Genomic DNA, 15914 nt, shown 5'->3' with positions numbered 1-15914 from the left:
TCCACTCCACTCTACCACATCGCACTAGCTCTCTATCGACTGGCTGATCACGAGCATGAGGTCATTGGCTCCACCCCAGAGGCTGATGGGATAGCTCTTCTGTACAGTAATCCACAGGGGAGAGGCCGGTGTGTCCTCTCTATGCCCTTTTTATTATACTCTCCCTTCATTTCTGTCCACTCCAGACTCTTCAGAAACCTCTTGCTCAGCAAATGTGCTGCACTTCCGATTTCATTCAATCAACGTCTATCCCCGGCTTTCTCGTTTCCATCCATTTCACTCCCTGTATCCTCTACGAACCCATCTCCCCCCCATTCCCTGTGGATCCGCTGGGTACACTCCACATTCAAAGACAGAGAATCATGTGACTGGAAGTGGATCGATACGAGTGCATCTTTTGCCCGGCACTGTACTGTATAACGATACTTACATAACCTGCTTGCAACAGTGACAGTCTGCCATTCTGGCTCTTTATAACACAACTGCACTTTTAAAAAGAAAGAGAAAAAAAATCCAGATTCCAACCAGACCGCAGAGGAACCTGCTTTGAGATTTCCAGCTGCACATGAAGTAGTGGCACATGGCATCCAGTAATTTGATCGCTTACTTCAGGGAACCTCGTTGACTGCCGTAAACACTTTGCATAAGCTCGGATGCTTTTGCTCTTGTTGCTTTATAGCTATGAATTAGGTCATGTGCTTCCTTGTGTAAATTGTTGCTCTAATGCGCAACCAGACAGGAGCTCAGATGGCTCATTCTTATCAAAACATTATCCCTTTTTTATCTTTTCACTGTAGGTTAAGCCTAGTCTTATTGGCTGTCACTTACATAGATGGAAGTCCAATATTAACAAATATCCACAGTTTCAAAATAAAGTATGTTCAATCTAACTAATGTACTCTGCATGTTATATCCTTGAAAACAGCACAATAAAGCAACTTCCCTTCCTGCTCGCAGGAGATGATCTATTGTATTGGAAAAAACAATAGCTGCTCATAGAATGCACTATTCAGAGCACTGTGGTGCTCTGAATGACTGGGTTCACATTTGAGTAGCAATGCTCAGTCTACCTTTAACCTTAAGATTGATTTTTTTTATGGTTAAAAAACAAGCTTTTGATGATTATTCATTTAGTCCACAAAATGTTGAAATAATGAATATGTTTGTAAATCGTCAAGGCAATGGTGACAGTTTAATACTGTATAGTTGTAGAGCAGCCCAACATGTTAAAAACATTTATCTTTATCCAGATTAATTGTCGGGCTTTAATCGTGGCCGTGTTCCTGTGTCGTTTAGTCAGTCTCTACTTTTGTGGGAGGTCATGTTGGTCTTCACAGAGAGAGGATGTCACTGATGGGGTCATCTCGCACAAAAGCCAAATGCAACTGGAGTTCAAACCTTTTATTTGTAAGGGATAGCCAATCAGGAAGTCCTTTTGTAAGACAAGGCTCAGTAAAAGGTAAAAAAAATAATTAATGATTTAATAAACACAGTGCTACAAAGGGCTTTTTCTCAAAATACACACATTAAAGCGAAGCATGGATATCCCACTACACAGCTCATGCAAGCGCTAGTGTGAGCCATAGCCACAGCTATAAAAATGAGTTTTCACTAGACACATAAAATGAACCACTGATTTAGTTCACTGATGAGCTGAGGAAGGCTGCTGCTACAACGTCAAATGTGTGGCTGCTTCTGGTTTTAAAATAGGAGTGTTGAACAGTTAAAAAAAAATGCTTGATTAGATGATTGATTAGACCGACGGTTGGAATAACGTCTTGGCAATTCTGTTATAGCACTGGAAAGAAATTGCACGGGTTTTTGCATGATTTCTAAAATATTAACATGAACACCTGTGGATTTCACTGGAAGGCAATGAATGGAAGCAAGGAAATGAGAGACTAGCTCAGAAACTCAGAAAACTAAGCAGGATGACTAGCTTAGTGAAAAAAGATCATTTCCAGGGCTGAAGTCCAATCTGATACCACTGATGTTGTAGACAAAGAAATGTAAGAATTTTTGCATTGTCAGAGGAGGTGGCTGGGAATCCAGACTGAGCAGGATTAAGGAATCCGGGAGTGTGTTTATTAATGTTAGTTAAGTCAAAGAAATAATGTATTCTTATATCACTTAAGAGATGACTGAAGGTAGTTAACAAAGGTTTCAGTCCAAGAATAAAAATGTGAAGCTCATGAGCATAATAAGCTCACGTTAATGAAATAAGAAGGAAGATCTGATTCTGCAACCAAAACGAGATGAGTACAGTGCTTTTGTTTTCTCTGGTCAGTAGCTTTGAACACCAATCTGGTAGACGCTGGAGCACAGCAGTAGCTGTGGAAACGACCCGGTAAAAGCAAGAGTCTCGTTGGTGTAGGAGGCAAGACAAAAAAAGAGGGAGGGGAGATAGAAACAAAAAGCCAAACACGAGTAAACCTCAACACAAGCTGTGGGAGTCAAGCAACCTTCAGGTGAAATTACTTTTAATAGATTAGTAAATTAAAAAAATGTTTATTAGCCCAATGCCAACAGGTGTTTTAAACTGGAAAGCAATCCCTGTGGAGGGGTTCTAGCCCATGAAATCCAATGGAAATGTTCATGGATAAACAGGAGTAATAGGTTATCTAATATTTTACTTTATATCCAAATAAAAATTACATTCCCCACACCCTCTACTGCTACTTTGTAGTTAGCGTATTTATAAAACATGGGCATTTTAAACTTATTTAATCACCTAAAACATAAAATCTGCAAAATTGTGAAGCTGTGCCCAGCAGGAAAAAAACACTCACAACTGAACTGACTGGTACATCAAGGTAAAAGTCAAATGATGGTTCATTATGCTGTGAACTAAGCAACACACGTGTGCTTTTAAGTTTTTAAAATGCTTGTTGATGTGTTTTCAGGGATGCAAATTCATGCACACGACTTGAAAAGGGGTTCGGTGGTGGGGAAGAGTGGGGGAGGGAGAAATCAAAACATGGTTGATTGCAGAGAGACCTTTTCACAGCTTGTACACATCCCCTCAGTCTTCAGTCTAATAATTCCCTGATGCAATGAAACCAGAGGATGTCAAAGCGATGCCGCATACCCTGAACTGTGTCCCAGTAGGAGGGAGGCTTTAAATGAAAAGGTCACATCTCATCCACCTGTTAAAGAGCAGATGCCACATTGGAGCAATGCTTGGGAGCGGGAGCAGGTATTGGTACTGGGCGCACAAGATGAGCTTGGCATAGGAGCAGGTATGGCTATAAAGCTCACGCACATGAACTCACAGACACTCGGCTACAACGCAAATACACACACACGCACAAAGACACGCGTGCAAGATGCCTGACCCCTCTCCCTAGGAATGAAAGACACGGGCAGAGAATAGAAACAGAACCTTTTCCAGGGATGATCACACTGGCAACACAAAAGCCTCGACTGTTGATGTTGCATAAAGGTCGGAGCTGTTGTCATGGGACTTCACTTATACAAGATTGAACCTTCAATCAGACCAGGAGATATTTGTCAAACAGGACACTGCTGTGACTCCTCAGTGGTGAAAATAAATGCCTGAGGATTTTCATCCTGTGTGGGCTCCTTTTTTTTGTATTTACACAGTATACACCCACAGGTACATGCAGGAGCATGAATGAACACACACCCACACATAAACACAGTACCTGGATGCTGCTATTTCCACTTTACTCCTCGCAATGGCTGCAGCCCTCTGTGCCCCCTCCACAGCCCGATCTACCTTCTCTTTGGTTTTGGGGTTCTTAAGAGGAATCAACTGCTTTCTTATTCCACGCACCAGCACGTTATTTTTGTACTTCCCTTCTTCTTTGGTGCCGTCTGGGAAAACCGTGCACCCGTAACCATGGCGCTTATTGTTAAGCCATTCTCCTTCATATTTCATCCCGTTGGATCTCTCTGATACACCAAATCCATTGCGCTTGTCATTCTTCCACTCGCCCATGTACGTCTCAGTTGTGGTGGCGTCCACATGGTCCTCCTGAGGTAGGTCCTCATCTGGCAGCTCGCCATCACCGATGGATATGGTAGAGTTGGCATCGCTTGAACTGATGCGGCTCATGGTGGCGTCACTTCTTGCAGAGCTGCGCTTGCTGGAGATTGAGGTCCGAGAGTCAGACTTGCGCAACTGTCGCAGGCTGCCAAAGAGCGAGCCGCGGCGGAACAGGCCCTTCTTCTTGCCGGTGACAACTTCGCTGTCCGAGTGGAAGTTGAGGACGAAGCCACCGCGGCTGCCCGTTGGAGTGTCTGCCGGGGAGGAGAGGTCCTGGAGCACTGCACCATTGCTCTGCTCAGAGCGCAGGGAGGCCATAGACGTACGGAGTGGAGAACGGATGACAGTGGCCATGCCATAGGGAACACTCTGACGCACACCATAGCCGTGTCGCATACCACCCATCCATTGGCCTTGATAAGTTCCTGAGTAAGAGGAAGATATAGATCAATGAGTAAACACTTAGTCTCAATCGCTACTTCGAGCCTATAATTCTTCATGACTTTGTAAACTAATATTAACTATAAGATAATGCTTTAAGCTGAGGTGACCTTGTGATTGGTAAGTTGTGACTGGTCAATAGGGCACAAGTATAGCAACGACATGCACAGTACTGTGTGCATTTACTATAAATATCCCTAAATTTGATTAGAGCATTGTGTTGTCATCTTCAAAGTTTGCCCCATGCGCAATGTGTTTTCAGCTAATGCTTCAGTTTACCTATATTTAATTTGCTAACCAAGCTGGCTAACTAACACTAGCATTAGATGATAACCTCCACAAACCAGTGGGGTGACAACAAGCTGGTTATGTCCATTTTCTATTGCTTGCAATAAAACCGATGATAATCTGTGATTATATACATGCCTGAAAAGCTCATTTCGTTTTACAACAACTTTAAAGCCAAAGCAGGGTAAAAAAATTTTAATAGGCTACTCATGGTCAGAAGAAAGCTCCTCTGTGCTCCTCATGCACACCCTGCGTGTTGTTGACCAGTAACTTTCTATATCAGCAACAAGACCTTGAAGCCTTGCTTTGTTGGTGCAGGAGCATGTCAGCTAATGAAATGTTTTTTCTCCTTCCACTCAGATATGGGACTGTGAGCATAGCTAACCCAATCACAGAGATTTGATTAAGGTACAGATACTAAAGATCGCTTGGGATGAATGTGAATCACTTTGCCAGGGGCCTATTTTCAGGCAGCCACTAACTCCCCCTCTGACAGTAGGCACATTCACCACCATCCGTTTGTCTGTGACGACAGGGAATTGCTATGAGTCACATAATGAGGAGAATTCTTCATTAATCCCATTTGGTGCTGCTGAGCCCAATGAGCAGGTTGTCGGCCTACCCTACTGTTGCTTCTTCAAAGTGTCATATTACAATCCTGAGCCTAATAATAAGAAAGGCTTGTTAATCCAGTGCCTGAATCTCATTCACCAATGCAATGAAATAAGCCATAACGGTCAGATTCTAACAGAAAATGATATACTAGTCAGGGGAGGAATTTAGATGGATAAACAGGGTGAGATTAACAGGCTGGCTCTGTGCTGCAGTTCAATTTGGTGACCCTGCAGATCAAGTTATCAGGATGTTGCGGAGTCAGACAGCCAGATGTTCTGTAGATCCTCTAGGATCAGCTGATTCCCAAAGCCCAGCCCTCTGTAACATCATATGTGAGGCATTTATTCTGCACCATAAGGCCTCCATTAGGGGAGGATGATGCTCACAAATCACCCAAAGACTTGCTTGTTTTATAACAGGAGAGGCCTGAACAACAGGCAAGCGCTTCCTGCAATCTTGTCTCCCTCATCAGACACAGGTCCTTACATAAACGCAATCTGTGAACACACCAATGATTAGTGAAATCAAAGCTCTGGCTGACCTCTCACTTTCAGCAAGTACAAGTCCTGTGTGGGACTTAGCTCTTTCCACTACAGATGTGCAAGTTCTTTAGTCTAGACACATGAAGAATAACTTTAAATACTACCAAAAATGAGCACCTTCTGGTGCTTTATACACATTACACTTCATTTAAAACGGGACCATGTGCACCCTTCAGGACATGTGTTTCTATAGTTAAGGTTCAAAGGGAGAAAATGACAGTGAAGCAAGTGATTTGAGTTTGAGTCTTTAATTGACTTTAAATGGACTGATTTGCTTTCCAAACTCCTTCTCCGGGAGGCATGTTTCCAGTGAGCAGCAGTCACCCTCCTCCCACTGTCATATAAGGAGCAACCGGTAGTTGCCAAAAGAGATGTCCCTTGGAATAAAATAGGGACCGTGATCTTAAACGGTATTCAAAAAGTTAACGTTACCACCGGGGTAAAGAGTCAGTTGTGCTGGGTAAACGACGAGGTGACTGACCACGATGCGCAGTGCGCAATCTCAGCTTATACTCAGCTCATATCAGATGGAGATTCACGCGCTGGTGTGTTACAGTGAGCCTTCCTCAGTTTGAGTCTGAGCATCCTACACACGAGCTACATAACACATTACCACTCACCGCCGTTAAAGCGACACGCACGCTAAACAAGCGATGTGCCATATCTATTAAAACCTGGTGCCTTACCGCCATCTCCATATGTTTCGATCCCATATCCATCCTGTAGACCGTTGCTCCAGGTCCCGTCGTATCTAGCAGGTGTGTTGTGGCTTTGCCGGACGCCGTACCGACCCTTAAAACCATGACTCCACTCTCCTCGATAGATCCACTTTCCTTTATTCTCCACACCCAGCCCATGACGCTTCCCCTGGGACCAGTAACCCTTGTAGGTATTCCCGCTGGGCCAGGTGTACACGCCAACTATTTCAAAGCCGTGCGACCAGGACCCGGCGTACTCGCCTTGGCCCTTGGGTCCGGTGCAGATCCCATGTCCGTGGGCTTTGCCATCCTCCCACCCCCCGCAGTATGTGCCACCATCGTCGAAGTCAAACCTTCCGCCCGTCATTCAGATATAGACTGGAAATAAAGCAGATGGTGCGCTGCTGCAGACTCAGGATTCTCCAGGACCTGGGCTGGAGGATCCAGGACCGGTGGTGTGATGAAAGGATGAGCCAACAAGATGATGACTACAAGAGCAAAAAATAGGAAGGTGAGGATGGTGGACTGGCGCTTCCAGACACTGACATGTAATACAAAAGGCATGCGTAACGGTAAGTGTAAAGGTATGAATGGTGGGCGTCATTTACCGGAGGCGCACGCTGGACTCTCCGTTGTGTGTTGCTCGTCTCCCCCCTCTCACCCACTGATCAAAGGAGGGAGAGAGAGAGAGATGTACCGAGCCCCTGTTGAAGAAAGGCGCTGGGCCAATCGCAACGTCACGCCACAGGGACCTCCCACTCTCCTCCTCTCCCCCCTCTCCGCAAAGCGCCCGAACGCCTCAACTTCGCCAAAATAACGCGCCACTGCTAAACTTTACATTTGAAAGACCCGCCCTTTACACAGACTAAATTCCTCAATTATCACTTCCCATAATGCCCCCATTACAAAAATATAAGCTCGGCCACATATGATTCAATCCTCACCCATATTACATAATATAATTATATGGCCTATTTTGTGAGGCGATGGTCTGATGCTGTTTTAGACATTCATTCTTTAACACACCCATCACTTTTCTCTTGTATCCTGGATTAAGTAGCCATATACTTTGATTTTCAAAATTAAATTAAAAAAAAGATCAATCATACGCTGGGCATACATTTCAGGAAACAACTCCTGATTTCATAAGTATTAAAAAATCAATTGTAATAAAAAAATGACTCAATGTATTATGTAGAACATGAAAGAAAACATAGTTTAATTTAACTGGTTTAATGAGTAAGAACCAGTTTCGCTTTATATTATAGCATTGACTTAAAAAACAAAACAAAACACACACATCAGTTTTTGCATCAGGCTGATAATATTCAAACTAAAGTGCACCAGTAGCAGCCACAGTGTTAGATAACAGCGACCTCTGCTGTACCAGCGTATTCATTGCACTGCCTCAGATGAGGAAGGGTGGCCTGTGACGTAGTAAAGGATTGAGCTGTGCACTTTAAAGGGTGTTATTTGTTGTCTGACTTTGTTAATTATTATACTTGGGATTTTAAATTTGGTACCATAGTTGTAGTTTTTTTCTATTAATTAAAAGAAACCCTTAGTAAAATATTTCCACTATGCTAGTCTCAACAACAAGGAGCAAGAACATGAACTAGCAGGGAGGGGGGTAAGGGTGCAAGAGAGCGCAGGTATACAAAAAGAAGGAAAAGCGCAGGTTTCACATGAATGCCAACACGTGAATGCGAGCATGTAATTAAAAATATTTACTTTTATTCATAAATACATAAAACAATAATTTCGCGTTACACTCCGAGCCAGAGGGGGGAGTACTTTGTCGACCGCAACGCCTCCTCCTACAACAGTAACGGATAAAATGGCGTCCGAAAACAGCTCTGAATCTCAAGATGAGAAAGCAGCTCTTATAAACCCGGACTCAGAGCAAGATGTTCATCAGGAGTGCGGCACAGTCGCAAAACAGCGCGAATCCAAACTGACGCTGTATCACTGGACGCAGTCGTTCAACTCTCAGAAGGTGAGTGTCATTAGCCTTTCAGCACCACAGTTCAGTGGACAGCTCCCCATAACAGGGTTAATTACGACACTGTAGGACTGCAAAAACAGCCCTGCTGCTGTCGGTGGTTTAGGCTTTGTATATCCCCGTTCCTCTTTGTTTTTTTTAAATAATAAAACAGTTAGTAGCTTGACTGCCTTTCAGCTCTGTCACGTGTAACAGCAGCTCAGCAGCACATTTCAGTGTATAGACATGCGTTTTCCATCCTTCAGGGGGGATGGTGTTTCTCAGAAATACAGCAGGTTTTCAGACATGCTTATTTTCACTTGTCATTTCCATTACTTCTTAACAGAATCATAAGGAGGTTCAGCTTCTTCTCAATCCACCCACCTAACTATTCATGCACTTTTGCTGTAAAAAATGCATCTGTAATGTTTAATTAAAGGCAGGTGCTGACTGGATAAATGAGAAGCCAATGATTTATTTGAAAATTGTGGGAGGAGAAAAGAGAGCAAGATTTTATTGACAGGGAAATAAAAACAAGCTTCCTCCACAGTCCCAGTCACAATAAGTTGTTGTTTTCCAGGTGCGTCTCGCCATAGCAGAGAAAAGTTTGCACTGTGAAGAGTACGACGTGAGCCTTCCACTCAGCGAGCACAATGAGCCGTGGTTCATGCGTCTGAATCCGGGTGGCGAGGTTCCAGTCTTAGTTCACAATGACAATGTCATCTGTGACCCAACGCAGATCATGGACTACCTGGAGCAGAACTTCAATGATGGTGAGATTGATGCAGATGTAGCTGTTAGTCCCTAGAGGAGCTGCAGCCCAAAGCTCTCATTTATGACACCAAAACTAAAATATTATATCAAGCTTCAGCTTCTTAGAACCTTAAAAGGGTTCATTTCATTGTATTTTCTGTCTGCTTTTATGCATTTCCTCATATCACACATTTGTTGATTTTTCAATAATTTCATTGTTTTTTTTTTTCTAAATTTTTATTTTCCCTTGGTGTGCACTGATCCATAATAGCTAAGGGTCTGCATCAAATCACCTTAGAAGGAAAGGACATCTGGTAAGCATGAAGTCATTTAAGGAGATACCCAAATGTTTTTAAATCCTCAGGGATGAAAGTGAACATAAAGGCTTTGTTGTCATCATGTCTTCTCCCTAACCCAAGTCAGTAGTGTATAAACCCATAAAAAAAACCCGTAAGAAACAAAAATATTAAATTCAAAAACTTGATGCTTTTCCATGACTTGTTTGTCTCCAGAGGGCACTCCGAGGTTGGTCCCAGAAGAGGGCAGTACCTACTACCTAAGAGTGCAGCACTACAGAGAGCTGCTGGACTCACTACCCATGGATGCCTACACCCATGGCTGCCTACTCCACCCTGAAATCACTGTGGACTCCCATATACCAGCATATGCTGCCACATGTGTACGAAGTAAGATGATCTGAGCTTCATAGCTGTACAATTTTCAACTGAATATCAAAGAGACTGTACACTATACCCTTAGTTATCCTAAATCAATTTCTGCCTTCTGAATCATTGTACTTAAAATCAGATAAAAGCTAAAAATATATATTTTAAACTTTACATTGATGTGCAATGTAACCTTTCTTATGATTTAGATTAAAACCTCTCATTTGCACATGTTGATACTGGCATTTCTTATGTCACTGTAAAACTCTGTAACAGTGGGATTAATTTTGTGCCTCATCGTGTCTAATATTTTTCTTATTACTATTTTTTTGTGGTGACAGCACAGATCGGAAGCACACAGTCAGAGCTGATGAAACTGGCAGAGCAGAACCCAGAGCTCAAAGACGCTTATATAGCAAAACAAAAGCGCCTGAAAGTAAGTTACTCTAATTACCAGAGAGCCAAATGTCTTTATCAAGTGTCCAAATGAGCCTTGGCTATAGAGACACACTGTCCACAGCATGTTTTTGTTAAGTAATTTACTACAAATTATGTAAGAGTCACTCAGAAGTACACTGAGTAGTGAGATTTCAGACACCTACTAATCCTCTGTAATTTAGTGAGTGTCATTATGCCATCTGGTCTTGCATTGCAAGAAGTGTACAACTTTATTTTTGTTCCATTGTGCAATTTTTAATAAAACTTTAGTGAACACATATGGAATAAATCTGGATATTTATAATTGAGCTATTCATATATATTAGAGGCATTTCTTATATTTTGTAATTTGGTCATATATTGTGTTATTTAATTTAGTTTAGCCTGTCACGGTTCTTATTGTTTTGGAGCAACTGTAACCACATAATTTTCTTAGGGGTTAATAAAGTATTCGGATTCTGAAATATAAGTTAAAAAATTCAGACAAACAAAATAGTGCACATCAAATGTAGTAAACCATAAAGTAAACAGAAGCTAACTAATAAGCTAAAGAAGTGGTAGCTAGCTAGCTAGCTTTAGCAATACTGCTGTTAGTAGACTCCTAATGTAAATATGTGAAATGTAAATGTAAAATGTAAAAAGTAAAAACTTACTTTTTCCCCCACACATGCAGTATTATCTGCAGCGGAGGCCTTTCATTTTTGAGGAACTAACCTCCTTGCTAATCATGTTCTTTTAATCACTAGGCAGATGTAGCTAACTTCCGCAGTAGCATAAGTTTCAGTTACAACAAAAAAAACAAATAAACCCAAAACAAAACAGATAAACCAAAAAACTAGATAGACCAAAAAAATTAACATTTTAAAAAATGCAGTGACACTGTGCAAAATATAAGTAAAAACAGAATGAAATGTTTTGCAAATTTTATAAACCCATATTTTCATCAGAACACAAAAAACATAGCAATTGTTAAAAATGAAAAAGAAGAATACTGGCCAATTTTGAAGTTGATCGCAGCAACATGTAAACAGAAAACTGTGTGTGTCATCCACTCTTTTTAATAACAGTATGTAAATGTCTGGGAATTGATATGCACAGCTGCTGGACCTTTAGGCGAGGAATGTTGTCCTATTTTTGTCCTATAGAGGATTATAGCTTCTCAGCAATCCTGGATCTTCTTCATCATATTTTTCATTTCACTATACATCAAATATATCTAATCACAGAAAGATCTGGACTGCAGGCAGGCCAATTCAGCACACAGACTCTTCTACTACAAAGCCATGCTTTTGTAATAGATACAGTATTTGGTTTAATGTTGTCTTGCTGAAGTTTGCAAGGCCATCCCTGAAAAAATATTATCTGGATGGGATCATATGTCTTTCAGCAATGGTGGTGCTTTTCCAGATGCGAAGCTGCCATTATGCACCCCCATGCCATCATAGATGCAAACTTTTGAACCGAGCGCTGATAACAATCCAGGTGGTCTCTCGCCTCTTTAGTCTGAAGGACACGGTGTCTGTGTTCGCCAAAAAGAATTTCACATTTTCATTCATCTGACCAAATAACAGTTTTCCACTTTGCCTCAAAAAAGATGGTGGTATTTCTGGATTATGTTCACATATGGCTTCTTCTTTTCATAATAGAGCTTTAATATGCATTTGGTAATGTCACAGTGAACACACAGTGATTTCTCTTTCCATGACAGAATCACCCCAGTTCTTAATGCAGTGCAGTTAATGCAGTTAATGCAGTGCTGCCCGAGGACCTGAAGATCACAGGCATCAAATTTTTCCTGATTCTCTGAATATTTTGATGATGTTATTTACTGTAAATGATGATAATAATGACTCATTATTTTTTATAGCCAGTCATGTTACTGCCAGTTAGCCTGATTAGTCTTTTCTTGCCCCTGTCACAACTTTTTTGAGATCCGTTGCTGGCATCAAATTTTAAATTAGTTAATATTTTTTATAAAATAGTAAAATGTCTCAGTTTAAATATTTACTGTTTTGTGTTTTATATATTCTCTTATGAATAAAATATTTAGTTAACGATACTTACAGTTCTAATTTATTCTGTTTTTATTTAACGTTTACAGCATCCCAGCTGTTTTGGACTTGGAGTTGTACCAAAATGAAGACATTACAATCATTCTGTGCTGTAGCGGCCTATCTGATCATTTTAGTCACTTTCTGTACGTCCACTTGAAGTAAATATACGCTATGTGTTTATATTTTCTGTAGTCCAAGTTATTTGACCATGACAACATGAAGTACCTGAAGAAGCTTCTTGATGAACTGGAAAGCGTGATGGATCAGGTTGAGACAGAGCTACAGAGAAGGGTGGAAGAAACACCAGGTAGCCACAGCTGTTTGTCACATAGCAGATACTGTATTAATCAGTCAAAATTTGAGAGCTGTAGCTTTTTAAATAACATGTAGGATGCTTTTCTTATCTTCTTGTATTTTCTTCTCCTTCCTCTTCCACTTGCAGAAGAAGGCAGCCAGCCCTGGTTGTGCGGTGACTTCTTCAGCTTGGCTGACGTCTCCTTGGCAGTCACCTTACATCGGCTGAAGTTTCTCGGCCTCTCTCGTCGGTACTGGGGCAACGGTAACCGCGTGAACGTGGAAACATACTACGAACGTGTGGTGGAGCGCCCAGCCTTCAGGAGAGTACTGGGCCACGTCAACAACATCCTGATCTCTGCTGTCCTTCCTGTGGCCTTTCGCGTGGCCAGGAAGAATGCACCGGCTATTGTTGGTACCACTCTGTTGATAGGCGTTCTAGGAGGAGCCGCATACCTCGCTTTTCTTTACATGAAGAAGAGGCTGACTGCCTTCAGCTGAAGGAAACTGAAGTGGTTTGAAACCAAAGAGGGGTTTAAACAAACTCAAAGTGTCTAACGCTATAACACCCAGCATACGAGCAATTAATAAACATATGTTGCCCGAAATTGTTTTTTTGGGATGCTGGTTGCACAAAACACACTGCTGCATCACGCACCAAAGGATTGATTAGAAAGTCCAGCCAGTGCTTTTGCATGTTTTGTCATTAATCAAAGGTGCCACATCTGATGAGTATGCATCTGGATAGCACTGTGCATATTCACCAGCAACAATTTGGTAGGCAGTATGAAAAGTATGCCAACATATACGAATGCTAAAGTAGTTGGCCTGAAACAGATAATAATGGAAATATGATTGGGTCTTGCATCAAAAAGGCCATTTTAATGGGCAGATTGTTTTTACAGCACATGTGGCTGCACATGAATGCGCCATCCCTCTTCGGAAGAATCTGGACCATCCAATCATAACACAGCAGTGACGCAAATATTAGGAAATACGAGTAGACTTTCATACTGTAGCTAAAGTGATGAAAGCAATTACTGTCTGAAAGCAACATATTTATAAATCCTGCACAAAAGGCATACTTGATATATATTAATGAACTAAGATGTGCACAAGCGCTGAATAAAGGCATCATTGTGTGTATTTTTTTAAATTAAGGATCAGTTTTGCTTAACGTGTGCTTTTCATTTGTTGTTTAATCAATGCCAATATTTGCATGTTAGGAAAATAAAATAAATTAAAATCTCTGTGAGCAACTTTTTCAAATCTACATAGGAAGCTGTCTACTTTTTTGGAAAGCTCATTTTCACTGTATCCCCAGCCTTCACATCTGCATATGTTTTTCTGTATAAATGATGCTTCTGTGTTTGATAGATTCACCGCGTAACGATGGTCGAATGAGTACCGTTACAGTCAATATATCTGTCTAAAATTAAACTGCTCCCAAACAACCTCCAGTGTTCCCTGTCATTCAAATATAATTAGGAGTGCCATTAAAAATTCACGGCACACCATCGCTTAATAAGCTATCGTATATCCTACAGGTTTATTCAAAGAGAAAACAGCTAGAAACCACTCGCGTTTCCCAAAACCTGGATGCAAGTCAACATCTACAGTAATCTGTTTGCCCAGTCGCAACCTCCAGGCCAACGCTGACATTTAACATATGCTCCCCTTTGATTTAAACTCCTCCTCACGTGAGCTCAGCCCCCACATAAAACAGACACATGCTAGACCTTTCAACAAAGTCTGGCCTTTGTTGCACGGAGCTGGGTAGTGTAGCTGTCAAAGACATGCCTCACACGTGTTAAAGCCACATGTGAACAAAGATGTCAAAAGACTTAAGTGAGGACTAGTGTACAAGTCTGGAAAATGCTGCTCTTTTGAATGGCAACCATAATGACATCATCATTTTTGTTTCAGAGTGCAGATGGGTTCTCTTGGGAGCTCTGAATGCATAAATTCTGCTATAATTTAGCAAAATGAGTGACCTACATTTAAAAGATTTTTGTGTCATATTAAAATTAAAATTTTCATTTGATTACAGGAAACACTAACAAAGGACGAGTAAAAAGAGTGCTTTGCAAACAAAAGCATGCCAGATTATACATATTATTTATTAAATAGAAGATGGTATCATTAACCCTGATTCTGCAACAAAACTGCAGTACTCTGACCCTATAAGCATGCATATTTACCACTAGAGGGCAGTGTTTTGTCAAAAACCTACTCATGCCAGTGAGTCTTATGGGAAGGGTCCAAATGCAGCCTTGCAGACCCAAGAAGCCAACTTCATGATACTACACAGAACAGTCATCAGGAAGTGGGGCATGCTCAGTAAACTTCTGTTTGTTCCAAAATACACATAACACTGCTACTTTTTACATATGTGGTGGAATGTGTTCAGATACATTGATTTTTTTTTCTTAAGGACTTCTATATACAAGGGCAATATTTGAAGCCAAATGTGATTCAGCCCACTGACCAAATAAACCCCTTCCTGGTGCTGGTTGTGATCACAGGTTGTTCAAACAATTGGTCCTGACATCTCGGTATTCCTTTGTTTAAAATCCAACAGGTGGTTCACAAGAATCAGCTCCGCACTTTTCAACAATGGTGACTGTTTTCTTTGTTGCAGACTCATTATGATGTATTATGAGAAGTGAGTATACGAGTGTATCGCTCAACCCTCAGCACCCAGACATGTGCACCAAAATATTTGGATTGCTCCAAACACAGGGTCATGTGTTTATAGGCACTGGATTTGACAAATTAGCAGATGCATTTAAGTGAACTGTTTCCAGTATTTTATTGTAAATGTTCTCTTCCCTGGCTTTTAATAGTATGTGGTTGTTTTCTGTCAAAACTTTAGATAAAATAGTTTCCTTCTTGAACTGCATTGCATTTACCTGCTTAATAAATGCGAGAGAAGTCTTGTCTGAGCACAGGGGGGTTTCTAAGAATATTAAAAGGCTTTAACTGTAGGTGAACTGAATCACACTCAAGGATAAGAGGGGCCTTGAAGGTAACAGCTTCCATTACTTTGCACCACGTGCCCACCAAAATGCAAACTGCGTGAAGAATGAAACATTATTTAGAGAGGTCAGATTTTGCATACTTCCCTACCTCTGAA

The 15914-nt window shown here is 41.3% G+C and overlaps 2 protein-coding genes across 2 annotated transcripts in view; one reads left to right on the top strand and one right to left on the bottom strand.

Annotated features, from left to right (window-relative positions):
* The window catches only part of jph1a (junctophilin 1a), a 32593-nt gene extending 25298 nt beyond the window's left edge, over window positions 1–7295 (bottom strand). The window contains exons 1-3 of the mRNA XM_006794616.2: window positions 7202–7295; window positions 6582–7081; window positions 3666–4434 (exon numbers count right to left, since the gene is read on the bottom strand). Of these exons, the coding sequence (XP_006794679.2) occupies window positions 3666–4434; window positions 6582–6960 (1148 nt within the window). The 5' untranslated portion in view covers window positions 6961–7081; window positions 7202–7295. The remainder of the gene's footprint in view (window positions 1–3665; window positions 4435–6581; window positions 7082–7201) is intronic.
* Window positions 7296–8235: 940 nt separating this feature from the next.
* gdap1 (ganglioside induced differentiation associated protein 1) lies at window positions 8236–14227 on the top strand. Its single transcript, XM_006794617.3, has 6 exons — window positions 8236–8589; window positions 9155–9347; window positions 9840–10013; window positions 10334–10428; window positions 12677–12791; window positions 12927–14227. Exons 1-6 carry the CDS (start codon window positions 8431–8433, stop codon window positions 13277–13279), a joined length of 1089 nt encoding a protein of 362 aa, XP_006794680.1. The 5' UTR covers window positions 8236–8430; the 3' UTR covers window positions 13280–14227.
* The last annotated feature ends 1687 nt before the right edge of the window (window positions 14228–15914 follow it).

The sequence above is a fragment of the Neolamprologus brichardi genome, chromosome 9 (assembly GCF_056152115.1).
Source record: "Neolamprologus brichardi isolate AB-2024 chromosome 9, ASM5615211v1, whole genome shotgun sequence".
NCBI lineage: Eukaryota > Metazoa > Chordata > Actinopteri > Cichliformes > Cichlidae > Neolamprologus > Neolamprologus brichardi.
Note: the sequence above shows the minus strand (reverse complement) of the source record. Positions and strands in the feature narration are given on the sequence as shown.

Coding starts and splice junctions, on each gene's coding strand:
- gdap1 (XM_006794617.3), top strand. CDS start 8,431: ATGGCGTCCGAAAACAGCTCTGAATCTCAAGATGAGAAAGCAGCTCTT. Junction 9,348..9,839: donor GGAGCAGAACTTCAATGATG/GTGAGATTGATG, acceptor GTTTGTCTCCAG/AGGGCACTCCGAGGTTGGTC. Junction 10,014..10,333: donor TGCTGCCACATGTGTACGAA/GTAAGATGATCT, acceptor TTGTGGTGACAG/CACAGATCGGAAGCACACAG.